Genomic DNA, 21,901 nt, shown 5'->3' with positions numbered 1-21,901 from the left:
ATCCCGGGAATTTGAGAAGGTTTTGTACAAAGTCCAGATGCTGGAGCAAGACATCCTTGCTGTCTGCCTGAATTAGACAATCGTCCAGATAAGGGTAAATTTGAATTCCCTTGAGTCTGCAGTAAGCTAATACTGGAGCCAGGCATTTGGTGAAAACCCTGGGCGCAGTAAACAATCCAAAGGGCAGCGCAGAGAATTGAAAGTGCCTCGATCAGGCCTTGAACCTGAGGTATTTTCTGCGATCCTGCCTGATGGGAATGTGTAAATATGCCTCCTTTAAATCCAAAGTCACCATCCATGCATCTTTGGACAGCATTAGAAGTAACTGCTGTAGAGTAAGCATCTTGAATTTTGGAATCTCTTGAAAGGTGTTCAAAACAGACAGATCCAGAATGGGTCTCCATGAATTTTGCTTCCTTGGGACTAGAAAGAGCCTTGAGTAAAAACCCTTTTCCCATCTCTGAAAGAGGAACCAGTTCTATGGCATTCATAGCCAAAAGAGCTTCCACCTGGTTTAAGGCCTCTGTCCATTGATGTTTTGGAAGGTCTGGCCATCCGCTTGGCCTTGGCAAAGTATGAAAATGGAATGTGTAACCTCTTAAAATCACATCCAAAACCCATTTGTCCTGGGTTATTTCAGTCCAATTTTGATAAGAGTTATTTCCTCCGAGAGGGGCTTCCAGGCAAGACGTTCCTGCAGCCCAACAGAGGGAGTCAATGAGTTAGTTTCCTTTGAGACTGTGGCCTATCCTCTCCTCCCCTAGGGGTAGAAGCAATCCACTGTCTTGGTCTATAAGCAGCTTGTGTTTGAGGCCTCCCTCTGGAGCGTCTATATCTACCCCTTTGAGGCCCGTCTGCAGAGGGAAAGGACCAGTTTTTTGATGGCCAATTCCTGCTAAATCTAGGAGGCTGTACTTGTAAGAAATATTTAACTGTTTGCATGGATTTCGCCTTATCCTCCATCTTTTTAATCACCTCTGCAGCTTTAGATCCAAACAAAACATTATGCTGAACAGGAGCATCCGATAATTTAGCCTTTACTTGTTCAGGCAAATTTTGATCCTTTAGCCATGCTAATGACTGTGCCAGAGGCCGCAGCCCTACAAGAGGCCTCCATGGCATCAAATCCACAGTGTAAAACATGCTTCCCAACTTGTTCAGTGGCATGCAATAAGTCATGTAATTCCTTATCTGCCCAGGCAGAAATGGAAGTAAATTTTTGTTTCAAGACAGACAAGAGAAATTGCCGATATTTAAGCATATGAAACTGACTGTTTAAAGCCCTAATGGAAAAGTAGCAGAAGTGTACACCTTTTTGCCCCATCTTTCCAAGGCTCGAGAATCCTTTTCAGTAGAAATGGGATTTTTAGCAGTAGCGGCCTTAACACCCTTAGGGCCCTGAGAAATGGTTTCAGGGTCAGCAGTGGGATTCTTGTATAAAAACTGATGGGAATCAGGAACCCTGTAATATCTATCAAGCTCAACAGGAGCAGGAGGGAAAGAATCAGGAGTTAAGTTAGCCTCCGAAAAGGCATCATCCACAATATCCAAAACAGGAGGAATAGCCAGGGGTTTATGTTTGGGAAGAAGAAAATCCCTCAGTCTTCTTGGATTCTGAATACTCCTGTCCCTCCCAGTGGAAATGTTCCCTCATTTCATGCAGAGTTTCCCCAAAAGAAAAATCCTCAGGAGGAGAAGCTGAAGGAATGGATTCTTCCGCATCAGAATCCTCATAAGGAGGGAAAGAATATTCCTGATCAGAAGAAGAAACGGAGGAAACAGAAGCCTGATCAGAGGAATCATAATAAATATCCTGCCTTGGCCTTTTGTCTGGAGGGAGATGAGAACCCCTAATCATTGTAAGTAAATCCTCCATCTTGAGTAACTGTTTCTGTGACTTGGGAGCCGGTTCAGAAGAGGCCTGTGTTGAAGTCTTTGATTTAGATGGAGTCTTTGCCTTTACTTGAAGCTGAGTAGGCCTGAAAACCCCTTAGGAAGCCGGTACCTGCACAGTGGCTCCGGACCCATCCGAAGGAGCATTGTCCGAAGGTCCTGCAACAGAGATATTTAAAGGCCTGGTAGGCTCCTCACGACAGTCCGTTCTGAAATGGCAGACGACAGGGGCTGCAAATGCGCCTCACTCACGACGGCCGAACCTGAAGCTGGCTCCACATGTGCGCTATCATCAAATTTGGACCTCGGAGGCCTGTCTTTATCCTTGCGACGCTTGTGAACTCCGGTAGATGGAACCGTATCAGACGACATTTTGTAGTTAAAGCGCCTACCGAAGTAATGAAAAGCAAAATCGTACCTTCGCTTAATTGTACATTGATTGAATCTAGCACAAAACCGACAACTAGCTACGTCGAGGTCAGGGCCTAAGCAAGGAATACAGTAAGAATGAAAATCCTTATGAGGTATTTGCTTCCCAAATGAAATACAATTAACTTTTTCTGACATTGGAGTGGAGCAAGAAAAAAGTTTCCCCAACGGGGTACTTAGCTGTGAGTGGAGAAGAAAGTCTTCGGACCGAAGTAAATAGGAATATTCGTCAGGAGTCAACCGACCGGCACTTGCGAACTGCTATCACCGCACGGCAAGAAAGACTGGAGAAGATGGCGTCGGCTGTCAGCTTTATACTCCTGGCGCTCTGACGTCAGGGAGCGGGGTTGAACAGCCGACGCCGGACCCAGACTTTGGGATTCTGGCCGACCAAGGGCTGCCTGCCAGCAGGGGAGAACCCTACGGTCATGACTGCAACACTGAAACACGATGAACATCCTAGAATACTTGTGTCAGCACGTCTTTGAAGGGGCCCTCTGAGTGTACAGTGGTTATCTACAATATTTCAAAGCTTTCATTTTCTAGGTCCACATGTTTCCAGGTGGTACATACTATAGTGGATTGTAGTCCTTTAGAATGGTATGCCCAACATGTTCTAACAGTCGGCAGAAAAACAAACAAACCACCTTAACTAAAGTCTCCATAAGATAGCATCAACCTGCAACAAGGGCAAACAAGTGGTCAAAAAGCACAATTTGCAGATGGGCTACTTCAAGATTAGATGATATGGGAAGAACTCTGCAGTCTCCCACAATCTAAGTTGCTTCATGCTTTAGGCGCTTTAAGCATTCAAACCCACATTCTAAAGGCCAGGGATGAAACATTTTCTCCAAACCAGTCAATCTGCTTTCTCAGTCATTGGCAAGAGTATTCCACTCCAGAGGTAGTCTACTACCTCTGGCAGTTTCCAAGTGACATTATTCATGGATCTACAATGGGTTTCTTGCACAGAAAGAAAAATGCATCCTGATCTTGGAGGTTTAGACCCTGGACTATAGTGTGTACCACTGGATTACAGGACCCAAAAGCCAGAAGGCCTCAGCATCTGTTTTGTAAACCAGAGGCCTGTATACAATCTGGAAGAGATGTCTCTGTGCAAGGAAATTGTGAGAAAGACAAAAGTGCCTGTTTAAAGGGCCTTCTGAGAATGCCACTTGAATGTTCTCTCAAAATGGTCTCCCCAAAAAAATCACATCCACTACATTAAAATCAGAAGACTGTCTTCACAATATCAAATGGGTGTACTCAACAAAACGCTGATCTGAAATTGCAAGAAACCATAAGTTGGTTTAGCCCACTGTTGGCAAGGAGATTGGCTGGGGCTTGGGGTGGAGGGGCTCTGAAGAAAAAAAGCTGAGAAGCAACTTCGGTACAGGTGCTGGGGTCAGCTATGGAAGGGTGGCTGCTGCAGATCTGGGAATCCTGTGGGGTGGCATAAAAGGCTTATTTGATAACGGAGTAGAGCCTTTTCCCCCTTTAACGATCTAATGTAATAGGTCTGGACACTGGGATGCAACTTACCCTTTCAGCAAGTAAGGAAATATGGTGTAGTGCAAAAGTTTAACAAGTACATAGAGTTTAGAGGTCAGCATAGTCATGGAAGACTACTCTTCTCTGGAAACGGACTCAATAAGTGGTCAAGGCCTTGCCAAAGAAACCTGGTTGGAGAGCAGGGGCACAAAGGGTGTAACTACCTTACACTTTTTTACGCTTAAGCAAATCTATACACTCCCCAGATATTAGACAGGCTAAATCACTACACTGAAGTCTAAATCTTCCTCCTGTAAGATGTATGCATGTGTGAGTATGTTAAGTAGTCAATGGGAAAAGACATCAGGGAGGGAGAACCTATTACTGCTGCAGTCTCCTCCACAGGTTTTTTTCAATAGTTTTCATCATCACATTGTTCAAAATGCTACCACCTAATTCCATTACACAACCTGGCAAGAAAATTCGAACTGTACTTGGGGACCACGTAGCAAGGCGCTCGTTTTGAGGAAACTAGTAAGGATTTGTCCAATGAGTGTGTAGAATTATTGCTTGATATCCTAACAAACCCTGTATTTGAAAATTTTTCTATATCCACCCACTGTTAGAGCCCGCCTTGGTAGCGTAACAGATTTATGTCAGTATACAGACTTCAGAAACTTTATATGGTTGGGTCCATATGTTCAACTTGCTAAAAACTTAAAGCAAAAATCTGTTTTTGCAAGGGGCAAGTCCCCCTGTACCAAACACATCCCCTGCAAATTACATCAACTCAGATTGCACTAGTGGGGTAAAGCATAAATTCCCAGATCTCTACCATACTGTGAAGCTCCATAAAAATGCATAGAGTTTTCTGAAAGTCAAACATGGTCAAGACCATATATATTTTTTTTAACTAATCTGATAAACTCTAGTATAACAGGTCTAAACAATGGCTCAGATGTCAAGCTCAACAGACGCGGGTACTGAGTGTCAAAACGGACACTTGCTTGAGAAGGGCAAGCTTATACTTCCAAGTGATGTCTAAAGAAATTACTCCCCTATGGATAGGTATTTTGACATCTTGCTCAGCAGAATCCAATTTTCAGGGCACTGGTTACTGAGAAACCATTTTTAAAATACAGTGAATTTAAGTGTTTGAAAAATAGGTCAGTTTGAGATGCTCAAAATATATTTTTACACCAAGTCAACTGCTTATGGGTTCCTCATTATTCCACTTGCATAAAACATAGGAGCTCCCCCCAAAGCAGGCACCCTCAGAAGGAGGGCCCACCAAGAAAGGCCTCCTCCTCTTGGTTGCACCTAAGAAGCTTCAAGGCTGGATTGAATTTGACAGTTCGTGCTCTTCTTTAAAGATAACTACTCCAGTGAAGGGCTGCCACCTTTTGCTGGAAAGCAAGAGATCGGAGGTGAAAGGGCTCAGGAGTTGGACATTTATTATCCAGCAAAATATTAAGTGAAACACCTTGCAAATAATTATGGGTAGATGCATGCAGTTGAGAGAATTGACATGCACTCTGAAGGAAAGTGAAAGGATCAGCTGATCTGTTATTCTTTAGGGCAAAACCTTCTCTGACCTAGAGCTAAAAAAAGTGACCAGTTGCCCACCCTGAAGATGGCCTCTTGCAACTTGAACAAACGCCAGCTGCAGATGCCCAAGAACCTGCATTCACCTGTAAATTTAAGTTTCCTTAGAAGTTGAAGACAGAAGAGATGCTCTCTTACAACACTCACCTTCAAGTGCAGGAACACCTGAAGAACTAGAACAGACCTAGATGCGACTTGGAGGCTGGTGCCAACAGGTCTTTGTGAGGCTGTGTTTTCTGTGTTGTGTGTGAGAGTGTAGTTGTGTGGGTCAGTGAGACAGCAAAAGCATATTAGACCTTGCACACTTTCTGCAAAGTCTCCAGTAATTTTTCTAGTCTTACATGCTACGGAGGTGAAATAATGGACCTAATGAACTCAAGGAAACTATTCAGCCCATAAATGACAATACATTTACACTCATGCTTGTGGTCAAATGCAAATCTAAAATGAACTGGGCTGAAAAATAAGCCAAATAAAAAAGCTTTGGTATAATGTCCCGAGGTCTGATTTGGACAGATGCAACCAACATGTGCAATCAGATGAGACATCTGCTCCAAAACCAAGACTTAAACAAAAAGTATCAGTTGCAGTAATAATCTAATACAAGAGTGGCAGCAGAAAAAAAAAGGCCTCACTCATTTATGCTGACTTGGTGGCAACGCGGAAGAGGACGATCCTCATGAAAACAAGCAACAATTCTAAGGATACACCCACTGCTGCATGGAAACCTCTAAGTAAGATTATGGCTTCAAAACTCTACTAAAATGAATGCTTAAGTGAATGCCTAATTGAATCTTTGGCACAAAATTTTGAAGTTAGAATGGCACTATCCACATCAAACAGTTGACATTAAACGTCTTTGAGAACACTGAAAATCAGACAGTTAAGCAAACTGTCACATACCAATTATGATTTTTCCTTCAATCTTTTCCAGAATAAAGCGAGCTTGATTGGTGAGTTTTGCTGACTCTGCTCCCAACATGCCCTTTAACCAATCTTTTCTTAAATCATAGTACTTCAGTCTCAACTCATAAAACTCCTTCAGAATGTCTGATTCAATTTCATACTTTTTCAAACATCCAACATGATCAAACAACACCTAGGAGAAAAAAGCACAAGAATAAATTGGGCGCCAACTATACAGTTAACATCAAAAGTACGTGATTTTCAGTCAATATAAAAAACACGACATCAGGCTGCATTCAAAGTGTTGTACCATCTGATGGGCATTCAGAAACTTCTCTAGCAGTGTAAAGCTGAGCTGAATGGCGCTTATGTGGCAGGCAGCAAAAATCAGTCGGGGAATGCAAAGAAATACCATGCATCTGCACGGAAGACATCGGCAACAGTCCATATAACTGTATGTACTTACCATAACGTTCCATGCGAGTGCATTGCATCTTCATTCTTACTGTTGGGTTCGGAGCAGTTCCCTCGGCACATATTACAAAAGCTAGAGGATTTCAAGTTGCTAGAGGCCAAATCCCTATCCTATGATGCACCTCGAGTTACCTCGGATCTTGTTTGCTGCGTATAATACCATGTCATTTTATAACTCCATAAGAGAAAACACAGAAGGGTTGAGTGACCAGGAAGGATCAAGCATCTCAGTCTTCTGAAAGCCCAGGAGGGGGTAGGAGGGATGTAAGAATGAAGGCGAGATGAACTCACACGGAACATTATGGTAAGTACATAACATCTATATGTGAAGTTGTTCCATCCCGCCATTCATTCTTACTGATGGGTAGTGTCCCAAGCACCATCTACCTCGGGTGGCTCACAGGAGTATATTTCTCAGGACTGTGGGGATCCAAAGGAGGCTCTGTTACTAGAGGCTCTTTCAACTTTGTAATGAGTGATAAAGGTAGGAGGTTTTGACCAAGTGACTGCTGCGCAAATGTTATCAATAGGAAGCCTGGCAGAAAACGCAGACGATGAAGAAACTGCTCTGGTTGAATGAGCTTTAATTTTATGCTGTAAGGGCATATTGGCAGCTGAATAAGCAAAGGTGATGCAATCAGATAACCATTTAGACAGTTTTAGCCACTGGCATACTCTTTCTGGAATCTGAAAATGAAACAAAGCTGGTCTGATTTCCTGAAATCCTTTGTTCTATCTAAATAAAATCTGAGCGGTCTGTAAACAAAGTCTGTGCAGCATGTACTCTAGATTGTTGGAGGTGTTGGGGAAGAAAACTGGCAAATCAATAATTTGGTTGAGATTAGATTCAGTGCAAACGATGGGCAAGATAGAGGGATTTGTTCGAACTGAGGATGTCAGCATGGAAAATCAAATAAGGAAGCTTGATGGACAAGGCTTGAAGCTCTGGCAAAAATAATAGTCACTAGAAAGATGGTTTTCCATGACAAAAATTTGAGGTTACATGAGGAAGCTGGTTTAAATGGCAAAAGAATGATGCGGGAAAGCAGAACGTTTAGATTCCATGGAGAATAGGGAGATTTCACAGGAGGTCTAATATGAAAGGTCTCTGAGAAAGGCTTTGGATAATTTGTGTAACAATATTCAACCTATCAAATCCAAAATGAAAGTTAGAGATGGCAGCAAGTTGAACACTAACTTTTGCTGCTGCAGCTCCTTTATTGAAAATCATGGTCAAGAACTGCAGTAGAGACTATAGGGACTTGGTAAGGATTATTACTGTTTTAAGAGGCCCACATAGAAATTTTTTTCCCATTTGCCAAGGTATAGCTTCCTTGTAGAGGATTTGAGAGAGGATAAGAGAATTTGCTTAGTCTCACTGGAGGGGTTATGGAACCTGGCTATGATGGGAATAGGAGCAGCCAAGCTGTCAGCTTCAGAGGCTTCAGAGACTGCAGAGAGGGATGAAGCTGCCCCCCCCCCCCCCCCCCGAGTGCATCAGAATGTCTGGAACTGGGTCCACAAACCAGGGGTCCTCCAAAAGATGAAGTCGAAGGAAGGGGAACCCAATCTGACGAGGCCAATGAGGAGCTATTAGAATGAGTCCTTCCCAGGGTTTTCGCTTTCTGTAATACCTTGAGTATCAATGGGATTGGTGGGAATGCATAGCAGACCCAGGGACCAATCGTAAACGATTGCGCCCCTTGGGGCTTCGCCTGGAGGGGGAATCGGGGCAAAGTAGCTTTTGCATTTGGTATTCATGTGACTGGCAAAAAGATCGTAGCAAGGCTGGCCCCACCTGTGGAATATACTGTCCACTTTGTCTTGAGGGACCACTCGTGGGGCAACAAAATCGCTCTGCTCAGCTAGTCTACCACAATGGATTGCCCTGGGATGTGTGTTACTAACAAAGCGCTGGGTAGATATAGCCCACTGCCATACTCTTAGGGCCTTGCGACAAAGGGGGTAGGATCTGGTTCCCCCTTGTTTCTTCAAGTACATGTTGTCCGCTTGAATCACAATCATACCCGGAAGAGTCCTGGAAGTACTGCAACGCCAAAAGTACTGTTCTCATCGCTAGGACATTGATATGCAGATGCATCTCTTGATCGTTCCATGTGCTTTGGGCTGTCCTTCCCTGAAACTGCCCTCCCCACCCCATCAGGGAAGCGTCTGTGGTCACTGTGGCCACTGGTGGGGGTAAGAGAAACAGACGTCCTATCGTAACGTGAAGTGAGGTCAGCCACCACTGAAGATGCTTTTTGCAGGAATTTGTGATTATGTGAGACAATGGAGAGCTCTTAAGAGCATTGAACAGCAATTGCACTAGCTGCATGTGCATACGACCCGGTGGTATGGCCAAAATTGCTGCTGCCATCATTCCTAACCATTTCAAAACTTCTAATGCTGGTGCTTTGATTTTGGATATTAGAATGCAGACAGAGAAGTAAGACTCTTTCCACTGGAAGTCTTAGCATGGTGGTGTCCAGTTCTGCTCCGATAAAGACATGCTGCGATGGCAACAAGGCAGATTTTTCTGAGTTTATTGCAATGCCCAGCTGGTTGCAGAGTGAGAGTGGATTCCCTGGCCTGAATGAGTTGATGCCTGGTGGTGGCAATGAGAAGCCAATCATCTAGGTACGGAAACACCTGGAATCCTAAACGTCTCAGGTGAGCCTTGACCACTGCCATGCATTTGGTGAACACTCTGGGGGCTGTAGAGACCAAAGGGCAGGGCTCAGAAGTACAGTTGTGTACACTCACCATAAATTTCCTTTACTGAGTGTCAAGAAGAGGGAGAAAATACAGTTGTGCACACTTACCATCAACGTAGATGTTAGTGTATTCACTGTTGCAGTCATCACATTTGGGTCATCTGCCTGCAAGTGTTAGCATTTTGAATTTTGGAATTACCAAAAAGGTGTTTAAAATAGAAAGGTCCAGGATAGGACGCCAGGAAGTCTTGAATACAAACCTTGTCCCCTTTCTTCTGCTGGGACAGGTTGAATAGCCCTGATAGAAAACAGAACCTGCAGTTGGGGGTAGGTCCGGCCAGCCGTTTGGCGTTGGTAGGGTGTGGAAGTAGAATCTGTATCCTTAAACTATATTCAAGACCCATTTGCCTTGGGTAATGAGTTCCCAGTTTTTTGCATGCAGGGCGAGCTTTCCTCCTAAGGGAGCAGGCAGTTGAGCAGGGCTTGGAAGAGTTAAGGTCAAGTCATTGTGCCATTTTTCCATATGGGGGTGCCTTACTACTCCCTGCTTTGCAAGTGAGGCCCCCACTGCTTAGGCCTGTGCGTAGCCAGAGACTGTAACCTAGGTGGTCTGCTGGTCCTGGGTTTGGACTGAGAGGGCCTACAAGAGACTAGAAAGGACCAATTCTTTGAAGGCTAATGCCTGCTAAATCTGGGAGGCTGTACTTGCAGGAATTCTTTAACAGTTTGCATAGATTTAGCTTTGTCCTCATCTTTTTGAGGACAACTGCTTTGTTGAAAAACAGGTTGTCTTGGTTTAAGGGAGCATCCAGTAATTTATCTTTTAACAAGATCTGGCAAGTTTTGCTCCTTAAGCCAAGCATGCCTTCCAAGTACAGAGTCAATGACAGCAGCCCAGAAAGATGCATCTAAAGAGTCAAAACCACATTGCAAAGTATGTTTACCAACTTAAGCAGAATACATTAAAATCCTGTAATTAGTGTTCAGCAGAGTCAGGAATCAACATTTTTTTAATCCCATATGCGTCTGGTACTTTAACATATGAAGCTGGCAATTTAAAGCCCTAATGGCCAAAGTAGCAGATGTGTATACCTTCTTACCCCATCTGTCCAAGGCTCTAGAATCTCTATCAGAAAGGGAAGGATTTTTGGCAGCAGTAGCCTCAATGCCCTTTGGTCCTTGTGAAATGGTCTCTGGATCTGCAGTAGGATTCTTGAAAAGGAACTTGAGAGTCAGGTACTCTGTCATATCTGTCAGGTTTACTGGGAGCCGGAGGTAAGGTGTCTGGGGAAAGGCAAGATTCCAGGAAAGCATCATCTACAGTGTGCAGAAATGGAGGGATAGCTAAAGGCCTGCGTTGAGGAAGGAGTAAGAATTCCCTAAGCCTCTTTTTGGAGTCAGAGTAATCCTGGCTTTCCCAGCAGGAATACTCCCTAACAGTATGGGCTGGAGGGTGGGTAACCAGGACTGCAACAGTGAATACACCAACATCTACATTTATGGTAAGTGTACACAACTGTACTATGTTTCACTGTTGCAGTCATTACATTTGGGTAGATTCCCAATGCTATGATTTGGAGGATGGATTTATATAGCCTTAGGAGTAGCTATAAGGCCTTGCAGGACAGCAGTGGCAAATTCTGCTCCGGATTTAGAGAAGAGAGGTTAATGGTAATGTTTGGTGAACGTATGAACTGAGCGCCAGGTAGCAGCTTCTAGAATCTCTCTGGTAGGAACCCCTCTGAGAGGCTGCAGAACTAGATGCAGCCCTGGTAGAATGAGATCTGATCCCCTTGGGGACAGGTTTACCATGGTGCATATAGCAGAAACTAATACAATGGCTTATCCATTTTGAAATAGTCTGCTTTGAAATAGCCTTTCCCTCTGCCACTGCAGCAAATGCCACCAGTAATTGTTCAAACTGAGAGATTTTGTCCTGTTTATGTAGAATCTCAGTTGTCTGTGTACATCCAATGAATGCAGAATCCGCTCACCCTTGTTCTGTGGATTTGCAAAAAAATTTGGCAGATGGACTGATTAAGGGCCACACTAGATACCATTTTAGGCATAAAGGATGGATTGTTCTGGAGAGCCACCCTATCCGGGTAAAAAATAATAAAAGGCTCCACTGCCTAGAGCCTGTAGTTCTGAAATCCTTCTAGCTGAAGTGACAGGTAAAAGGAGAAATTTTACACCTGCAGCGGCAGCTGGCTCAAAAGGAGGCAACGTTTTTCCAAAATAAAATTAAGGTCCCATGCAGGAGTTGGTGCTCTCCTGGGAGGTCTTAAAATTTTGGCCCCTCTGAGGTACTGCTTTAGCAGAGGATGAGGAAAAGAGGGGAAGCTCTGTGTTGTAATGAGCTGAAATGGCAGAGGCATGGATTTTTATGGAAGAAAAAGATGGGCCTTTGTGAAGCATCTCTGTTAAGTATTGCAGAATCTGAGGAATATTGGGCATTGCTGTGCTTATTCCCTGCGTTTGGTTCCAAGCACAGAATCTTACATTTGTCAGCATAAGATTTTCTAGTAATTGGCCTTCTAGCCTCCAAAATGACATCCATCACAGGTTTCCTCAAAAATGACATCCATCACAGGTTTGCTGAGAGATGTAACTGGTGAAATTAGTTGATTAGCCATGCTGCAAGATTCAGTGTTTGGATTCAGAGTATGAAGAATTTGATAGTTCTGCTGAGACAGTAGGTAAGGTGTCTGAAGCAGGTACCATGGAGGAAGGTGTGAAATATTGCGTAGGAGCAGGTACCAGTGTTGGCGAGGCCAGTCTGGAGCAATCAGAATCATTTTTAGATTTTCCTGTCTGACTTTTAGTAAGACATTGGAGAGCAGAGGCAGAGAAAAGGCAGACTGGTAGGTTTTTCCAGCTGAAGGACAGAGCATCAATTTTCCAAGCTTTTTTGTGATGAATTCTTGTGCAAAATTTGTTCAACTGATAGCTCATTTTGCCTCACCCCAAAACTGTCTGGGCTCGCCCATTTGCATGTCAACATGCTGAAGATTTGTGGATCCAGTTTCCATTCGTGTGGGTCTGTAAGATTTCTGCTTAGTCTGCCAGAGTATTTTGCTTTCCTGGCAGGAATTGAGCTTGTAGATGTATTTGATAGGTCAAGGCAGTGTTCCGCAATCCCACGGCTAGTCTGCAAAGGGGGTAAGGAATGGGTATCCCCTTGTTTAAGTACCACATGACTATGGTGCGGTCTATCAGTAGTTATCCTGGATGAAGATAGTTCTTTAAGGCTGTCAGAGAATTCTGTACAGCTAGCATCGCTTTCTGGTGGATATGTAGGTGCATTTGATTTGGGCTCCATTGGCCCTGAAAGCATCTCCCTGTCAGATGCCACCCCCACCCCCCCCAAGCATAATCTGAGTCTGTAGTTAGGATTTGGGTGACTGGGTGGAATGAATGAATGTCCTTTTGGGTGGCAGGCCTCTGCCAACCATAGGAACTGTAGCTGGAGGCAAGGAATGACAGGAGTCATTGTTTCCAGGCTGTGACAATGTTGACTCCATAAGCTTTTTAGGTACCACTGAAGTTTCCTCATATGCAAACTTGCATATGGAATTATTAGAATGCAGGAGGCCATGAACCCCAAGGCCTGCAGAATTTGTCTGGCAGATAGCTGGGTTTTTGTGGCCACCTGTTTGAAGTCGGTCATCAAATGAATTTGTTTTTCTGGCGTAAGGCAAGTCATCTGGGCAGTTTTATTCAAGCTTGCACCCAGGAATGTAATTTGAGAGGGTACCAGTTGTGATTTCTTTTCATTTATGGTGTACCCTAGACAAGTTAGAAGTCTTTTTACAAACGCCAGATGTTTAGGAAGAGTGTCCTTGTTTTCTGCCGGAATTAGACATCATCCAGGTATGGATAAATTTGAATATTTCTTTGTCTGCAAAATGCAATTACTGGTGCCAAGCACTTTGTGAAGACCCTGGGTGCAGTAGATAAGCCAAAGGGCAGTGCAGAGAACTGGTAATGCAAATAGCCTGCTTTGAATCGGAGGTATCTTCTGCAAGATTCCCTGATTGGGATATGCAGGTAAGCCTAAGTCTAGAGTTACCAACCAGGCATACTTGCCTAGCATAGGTAGTAATTGGAGTCTCAGCATCTTGAATTTTGGGATGTCCAGTAATGTATTTAGAATGGATAAGTCCGGAATTGGACACCATGATTTGTCTTTTCTGGGTACTAGAAAAGTCTTTACTAAAAACCTTGTCCCTTTTCCTTTTCTGGTACTGGTTGAATAGCCCCCATATTCATGAGGGACATAACTTGCTTCTGGGCCTCTGCCCACTGATTTGGAGGCAGATCTAGCCATCCATTTAGGATTTGTCCTGGGTAATCAGTTGCCAGTATCATGCATGACTGTTTTCCCCCCAAAGGGGCGGCCAAAAGTTAAGTGCTTGGTGATTGCAGTGGATAGTAACCGAGACTATTTACCATAGGAAGGTGCCTTGTTACTTCCACATTTGGAGGTGGAGGCGCCCCATTGCTTCGTTCTACAAGTTCCTTGTGACAAACCTGGAGCCTTTGGAATGCCTGGGTTTGACCTGAGCGGCTCTGGTGGGTATTGGAAATGACCAGTTCTTAGTAGGCCAGTGTCTACTTGAACCTGGGTGGCTGCACTTGCAGGAAATCTTTTAGTTTGCATAGATTTAGCTTCATCTTCTATATTTTTCAAAACTTCTTCTGCCTTATTACCAAATAGACTGTCCTGTTGTAAAGCAGCATCCAACAATTTTGCTTTAGCATGGTCAAGTAGATTTTGCTCCTTGAGCCAAAGATGCCCAATTACAGATCCAGTTACAGCAGCCCTGCAAGAGGCCTCCACGGAATCAAAACCACACGGCAAAGTATGTTTACCAACTTGCTCAGCTGAATGCAATAAATCCTGCAACTCTATTTTCCACACAGTCAGAAATCATCATTTTCTGTTTAAGCCCATAACATGCTGTTGATATTTAAGCATATGAAATGGACAGTTTAAAACCCTGATTGCCAAGGTTGCAGACGTGTAATTCTTATCCCATCTATCCAGCACCTTGGAATCTCTATCAGAAGGGGTAGGATTTTTAGCAGTAGAAGCCTTAACGCCCTTGGGACCCTGAGAAATGGTTTCAGGTCAGTAGGGATTTAAAAAGGAATTTGTAGGAGACAGGAACCCTGTAATATCTGTATGGCTTACTAGGAACCGGAGGCAGGGAATCAGGAGCCATACTGGACTCTGAGAAAACAATGTCTAGAACAGGAGGTATAATCAAAGGCCTATGCTGAGGAAGAAGGAAATAGTACAGTTTTGTACCTACCATAAATGTAGATGGTCGAGTGCTAATACAGCTGCAGTCATAACAGATGGGTTCTCCTGCTGTCAGGCGGGCCCTCGGTCGGCCGAATTCCAAAGTCTAGGTCCGGCGTCGGTTGTCGTCACTTTCCTTCCTGACGTCAGTGCGACAGGGGTATACAAGACACAGCCGACGCCATTTTCTTCAGTCTTTCTTGCCCCAGATGTCAGGTGCCCCCAGAAGGAAGGCAAAAAAAAAAAAAAAAAAAAAAAAATATATATATATATATATTTATACACACACACACACATATAAATAATATATAAATCATGCATTGCAATATAATCAAAAAACAGTAGTTGCAAGCAAATGCACCATAGAAGGATAAACCAATCAAGTTGTGAGATGAGGAGTTGGCCACTAGGTCTGTACCCAGAGGGGAAGGAGGGAGGGAAACCTGGACTGCAGCTGTATTAGCACTCGAACATCTACATTTATGGTAGGTACAAAACTGTACTATGTTCATCGTGCATACAGCTGCAGTCATAACAGATGGGTAGAATCCCAAAGCTACGCACAGGTTGGTAGGCACTAGGTGGAACTGGGAGGAGCCAGAATGCCCTGCAACACAGCAGTGGCAAAGCCTGTTCTAGTTTTGGAGTATAAAGGAAGGTGGTAGTGTTTAGTGAAGGTATGCACAGAACTCCAAGTGGCTGCCTCCAAAATATCTTTGGTAGGGACTCCTCTGAGGAAGGCTGCAGAGGTAGCTGTGGCCCTTGTGGAGTGGGGTCTGATGCCTGCAGGTACAGATTTACCATGAAAGTAGTAACAAAACCGTATGCAGTGGCCTATCCATTTTGAAATAGTCTGTTTGGAAATTGGCTTCCCTTGAGCTCCTACAGCATAGGACACAAAGAGTTGTTCTGATTTCTTGAAAGGCTTTGTTCTGTCCAAATAGTAACGTAGCTGTCTATGGATGTCTAAGGAATGTAGCAGCCTTTCCCCTTTGTTTTGAGGATTGGGGTAAAAGGTAGGTAAGTGTATGGCCTGATTTAAAGCTACCCTGGATACTACCTTAGGCATAAATGACGGGTTGGTTCGTAGAGAAACCCTGTCCTGATGGAAGATGAGAAAGGGCTGCACAGCCATGAGGGCTTGTAGTTCCGAAACCCTATAAGCTGAGGTAATGGCCAGAAGGAAAGCTGTTTTCCAGGACAAATATTGCAAATCTGTTGAGGCAGCTGGTTCAAAGGGAGGCAATGTTAGTTTTTCTAGAATGTAATTAAGATCCCAGGCTGGAATCGGTTGTTTCCTTGGAGGTCTTATATTCTTAGCCCCTCTGAGGAACTGTCTTGTATTCAGCAGAAATGACTGAGGCATGGATTTTAATGGAGGAAAATGAAAGTCCACTGTTCAACAGCTCAGCTAGATACTGTAATACCAGAGGCAAATTCAGTTTTCTAGGGTCCTGGCCTTTTTTCTCATTCCAAGAGCAAAACCGTTTACATTTTGCCGAGTAAGCCTTTCTAGTAGATGGCCTTCTGGCCTCCAAAATGACATCCTGCACCTCTTTGGGGAGTAGGGTCTGTTGTGGTGTTAAGGAATTTTCCATGCAGCCAGATTGAGTGTTTTCAACTGACTGTGAAGAGTTTTGTAGCTGTGCTGAGTCAGTAGAAGAGGCATTAGGGGTAGAGTCCAGGGAGGAGAATGTGTTAGGCTCCTCAGGAGTGGGTACCAGTGTTGTCTTGGCCAGTCTGGAGCGATCAGTATCATCTTCGGTCTGTCTGCTCTTGCTTTCAAGAGCACCTTGGGCAGAAGAGGCAAAGGTGGGAAGGCGTAAACTGTCCGTGCTGCCCAACTGAAAGAAAGGGCGTCCACTCTCCAGGCCTTTGAATGGAATGTTCTTGAGCAGAATTTTGTCAATTGATTCCTGTGGGAGGCAAAGAGATCTAGGTCTGGCCTTCCCCAAGCTTGGATTATCTTTGTAAACACTTGAAGATGCAACTTCCATTCGTGCGGGTCTGTCATATTTCTGTTTAGATTGTCTGCCAGCGTGTTTTCCAAACCTGGCAGGTACTGTGCTTGAAGTTCGATTTGCCATTCCAGAGCCAAGTTCCAAAGTGACATGGCTAGTCTGCACAGGGGGTATGAATGTGTTCCTCCTTGTTTATGTACCACATTACCGTGGTATTGTCTGTTCTTATCAATAATTGCCCTGGATGCAGGAGGTCCTTGAAAGCTGTAATTGCATTTATCACGGCTAGCATTTCCTTTTGATTGATGTGAAGGTGCTTTTCCTTTTGGGACCATTTGCCCTGAATGCACCTGTCTGTTATGTGTGCCCCCCAGGCATAGTCTGAAGCGTCTGTTGTGATTACTTGATTTGCTTGAGGCTTGCAGAATGGTAGACCTGTGTTTGGCATGCTTGGGCCTACCATAGAAATTCCTTTTGCAAACATGGGATTAGTGGTATTATTGTTTCCAAACTGTGGCTGTGTTGAGACCATAGGTTTTTTAGGTACCACTGAAGTTTCCTCATATGCAACTTTGCACATGGGATTAGAAGAATGCAAGATGCCATGAAGCCCAGAGCCTGCAGGATTTTCCTTGGTTAGCCTGGTACAATTTGCTAGTATTTTGAAATAATACTGAGTTAGTTGCCCCTGTTTTTCTGGCGTAAGATAAGCCATCTGGGTGTTTGTGTCCAAGTTGGCACCCAGGAAAATTATTTTCTGGGATGGTTAGCCTGGATTTCTCTTGACTGCGTATCCCAGAGAATTCAATAACCGTGTTACATAAGCCAGATGTTCCAGAAGTATGTGTTTGCCGTCCGCTTGGATCAGGCAATCGTCCAAATAAGGGTAAATTTGTATCCCTTGAAGTTTGCAGTAGGCAATTACTGATGCCAGGCATTTCGTGAATACTCTGGGCGCAGTAGATAAGCCAAAGGGCAATGCAGAGAATTGATAGTGGATTGAACCGGCAAGAAATCTGAGGTATCTTCTGCAGTTTTGTCTGACTGGGACATGCAGGTATGCCTCCTTGAGGTCCAATGTTACCAGCCAAGACTTCTTGCCCAGCATGGGAAGAAGCTGCTGTTAAGGTGAGCATCTTGAATTTTGGTACAAGTAGAAATGTGTTTAGGATGGATAAGTCCAAAATGGGTCTCCAATCAGTTCCCTTCCTTGGCACCAGGAATAGTCTGGAATAAAAACCATGACCTTGTTCGTGAGTAGGTACCTCTTGAATAGCTTTCATGTCCATGAGCTTTGAAATTTGTATTTGAGCCTCTGCCCTTTGATTGTGTGGCAGGTTCGGCATGCCTCTCATTTTTGGAAGCGTGTGAAAATGAAATCTGTAGCCTCTGTTTATAACGTCCAGGATCCATTTGTCTGTTGTGATAATATGCCAATTTTTTGAAAATAATGTCAGTTTTCCTCCCAAGGGTGCTGCCAGCTGAGACTTGCTTGGCATGCAAAGGGGAAAGTCATTGGGTTTGTTTCCTGTATTGTTGTGCACTGTCTTCGCCACCTCTTGTTGCTGGAGTTTGCCATTGTCTGCCTCTATATGATCCTTGAGATTGTCCTCTGCCCCTTGTGCGCCTGTATCTACCTCTTTGGGGCTTGTCCGTGGCTGGAAAGGACCAGTTTTTTGAAGGCCAGTTTCTGCTAAAACGTGGTGGTTGTATCTGTAGAAAGGCTTTGACAGTTTGCATAGATTTAGCTTTTTCTTCCATTTTCTGTAGTATCTCCTCAGCATTAGTACCAAATAATACATCCTTTTCTAAAGGAGCATCTAGAAGTTTAGCTTTAACATGATCAGGCAAGGTTTGTTCCCTAAGCCAGGCATGTCTACGAATGACTGATCCTGTAACAGCAGCTCTACTTGAGGCCTCTAGAGCATCATAGCCACATTGTAATGTGTGTTTACCCACTTGTTCTGCACTATGCATCATATCCTGTAACTCCTTCAAATCTGGTTGTTCAGGTTGTGACATTTTATTCCTTAATTGTGATAACGGAAACTGCTGATATTTAAGCATATGGAACTGACAATTTAAGGCCCTCATGGCTAGGGTGGCCGAGGTATATACCTTTTATCCCCACCGTTTTAAGGATCTAGACTCTCTCTCGGAAGGTAATGGGTTCTTAGCAGTAGAGGCCTTCATTCCCTTGGGGCCTTGAGAAATGGTTTCAGGGTCAGCATTATGGCTTTTGTAAAGAAATTGGTGTGAGTTAGGAACTCTGTAGTACCTATCAGGCTTGACTGGGGCAGGAGGCAGGGAATCCGGATTAAGGCAAGCCTCCGAGTAAACATCATTATGTCCAGGACAGGAGGGATCGCCAGAAGTCTGTGCTGAGGTAGCAAAAGAAATTCCCTAAGTCTTTTCTTGGAATCTGAAAAATCTTGTCCTTCCCAATGGAAGTGTTCCCTCAAGGTATGCAAGGTTTCCCCGAAAGAAAAATCCTCTGGGGGAGATACAGAAGGAATGGACTGCTCTGCATCAGAATCTTCAAAGGGAGAGTACGAGTGCTCCTCTTCATCAGAATGTTCTGAAATAATGCAGCCCTGGTCAGAAGAGGGAGAATCTTCCTCCACTCTGGGTCTCTTGTCCGGAGGGGGTTGGGAACCCCTGATAAGAGTAATTAAATCCTCAGCCATTTTGAGCATCTGCTTTTTAGGCATGGGGCCTGGAGATGGGCCCTGTGCAACAGGCCTCTTGGGATGCATGGCTGATTTGGATTTAGTAAAGGCCTGAATGGAAAAGGAAGATGAGGGTCTGAAGACACCATGGGTGGAAGTGGACCTGTCCACATTAAGAGGCTCAACACTCACAGTGGCTTCGGTAACTGTAGTCAGGGTATGGGCCGAGGTACCTGCGGTCTCGGTTACAGAAGACGCCACCAGAGAAGTGTTGTCGGTAGTCAGGGGCTGCATAGGCGCCTCGCTGAGAACCAGACCACGTGTAGCCGGTTTTGGCATGGTGTCGGTGGAGGCCGCGGACCTCGCGTGTCGGTCTTTGTCCTTGCGTTTTTGGACAAAACGGTAGTCGGAGTCTCCGACGACATTTTATAATCAAAAGCTTTACCAAAAAAGTGCTGGGTGAACTCCGCCCGACGCTTAATAGTGCGTTTATTGAAAGTAGCACAAAAGCGACAGCCCGAGACGTCGTGGTCTGGGCCTAAAGAAGGTATACAGAGGGAATGGAAATACTTATGCGGTATTTGCTTCCCACAAGAAATACAATTGTTAACTTTGTCTGACATCGGTCTGAGGCAAGAAAAATTTCCCCAAACGGGGTACTTAGCTTTAAGAAGACTTTGGTTGCCAAATTTTCGTAATTTCAGGAGCTGGCCGACCGGCACTTGCGAACTGCTTCTGGCACCGCGCGGCAAAAAAGACGGAAGAAAATGGCGTCGACTGTGTCTTGTATACCCCTGTCGCACTGACGTCAGGAAAGAAAGCGACGACAACCGACGCCGGACCTAGACTTGGGAATTCGGCCGACCGAGGGTCCGCCTGACGGCAGGAGAACCCATCTGTTATGACTGCAGCTGTATGCACGATGAACATCCACAAGTCTCTTCAGATTCTGAGAAATTCTGCCTCCCCCAGTAAGTGTGTTCCCTTAAGGTATGCAAAGTTTCTCCAGAAGAAAAATCCTCAGGAGGAGAAGCAGAAGGGATGGAATCTTCTGTATCAGAGTCCTCATAAGTGGGAATAGATAATTCCTGATCAGCAGAGGAATCAGAAGAAACAGAAACCTGATCTGAAGATTCATAGTCAGTGCCTTGCCTAGGCCTTTTAGCAGGAGGGGGATGGGTATCCCTGATCAAGGTAATTAAATCCTCATCCATTTTGATGGTCTTTTAGGCATTGGGGCCTGAACACATGGCCCAAGCATAGTTTTTTTGACATAGTAGTTTTTGGCCTTAGTTTTGAAGATTGCGTCAGTTTAATATACAAATCTTTAGGCCTGAAAACACCCTCAGAAGCCGGTGCCTGCACAGCGGCTCCAGACCCATCTAAGGAAGAGATATCCGTGGGTTCAATACTTAAAGTATCTCGCGGCACACCAGACTCCGAATGGGTCTCAGTAGAGGCCTGCGATTCAAAAGTAGTGGGCATTAGGGGCTGCAAAAGTGCCTCACTGAGTACCGGCGATTGGCTTTAGAAGCTTCATCGGTTTTGGACCTCTACTGTCTTTCTTTGTGTTTTTTTAGGTATTCAGATTACTAACTGACATTTCTGGATAGTTAAATCTTGCCAAAATATTTACAAGCAAAAATATACAGACGTTTAATGGTGCATTGATTAAATTTAGCACAAAACCGACAACAAGGCACGTGGTCAGGGCCTAGGCAAGGAATACAGTACAAATGAAAGTCATGGTGAGGGATTTGCTTCCTACAAGTAATACGATTAACTTTTACTGATATCTGTAAGGAGCAAGAAAAAGTTTCCTTAATGGGGTACTTAGCTTTTAGTTGACGACTTCGGTTCTGAAACTCGAAAACAAAAATTTCAGGAGTTGGCCGACCGGCACTTGCGAACTGCTTCTGCTTCGGGCACCGAGCTGCAAGAAAGACTGATGTAATGGTGTCGGCTGCATGTTTTATACCCCGGACGGCCTGACATGGAAGAAGGGACAGCAACTGATGCAGGACCCAAGACTTTGTTAATCAGGCCGACTGAGGGCAGCCTGCCAGCAGATCACCCAAATATGACTACAAGAGTGAAACACGAAGATAATCAGTGAAACACTCTGGCAATGATTGGCTCCCAGCAGGAAACGCAGATGATCCCTGGATGTAGTATGCATCCTGGAGATCTATCGAGCATATCCAATTGTCTTTCCCTAAGAAGGGAATGTACTTTGAAGCTTGACCATCCAAAACTTTTCTTTACAGATTTGTTTAGTCTGCTGAGGACCAATATAGGTCTCCAGACCCTGTTTTGGAACTAAAGAATTTTGAGCAAGTTCCGGATCCTGACTGGTCGGATGACTATTAGCAACGTCTAGACCTCTACTGTTGCTTGTTCCCTGTGACTGGGTGGAATGTCCGGGATTTTTCTCGTCAATGGAGGGGGTGT

The 21,901-nt window shown here is 44.4% G+C and overlaps 1 protein-coding gene across 2 annotated transcripts in view; it reads right to left on the bottom strand.

The window, feature by feature from the left end:
- Positions 1-21,901, bottom strand: part of LOC122787663 (DNA topoisomerase 2-alpha-like) — a 1,447,528-nt gene that overhangs the window by 424,201 nt on the left and 1,001,426 nt on the right. For both annotated transcript variants that reach the window (XM_044054499.1, XM_044054498.1), the window contains exon 24: positions 6,322-6,517. In XM_044054499.1, coding sequence (XP_043910434.1) covers positions 6,322-6,517 — 196 coding nt within the window. The remainder of the gene's footprint in view (positions 1-6,321; positions 6,518-21,901) is intronic.

This window comes from Protopterus annectens, chromosome 13.part0 (assembly GCF_019279795.1).
Source record: "Protopterus annectens isolate FY-2018-M chromosome 13.part0, PAN1.0, whole genome shotgun sequence".
NCBI lineage: Eukaryota > Metazoa > Chordata > Ceratodontiformes > Protopteridae > Protopterus > Protopterus annectens.
This window is presented reverse-complemented; position numbering and strand designations above follow the sequence as displayed.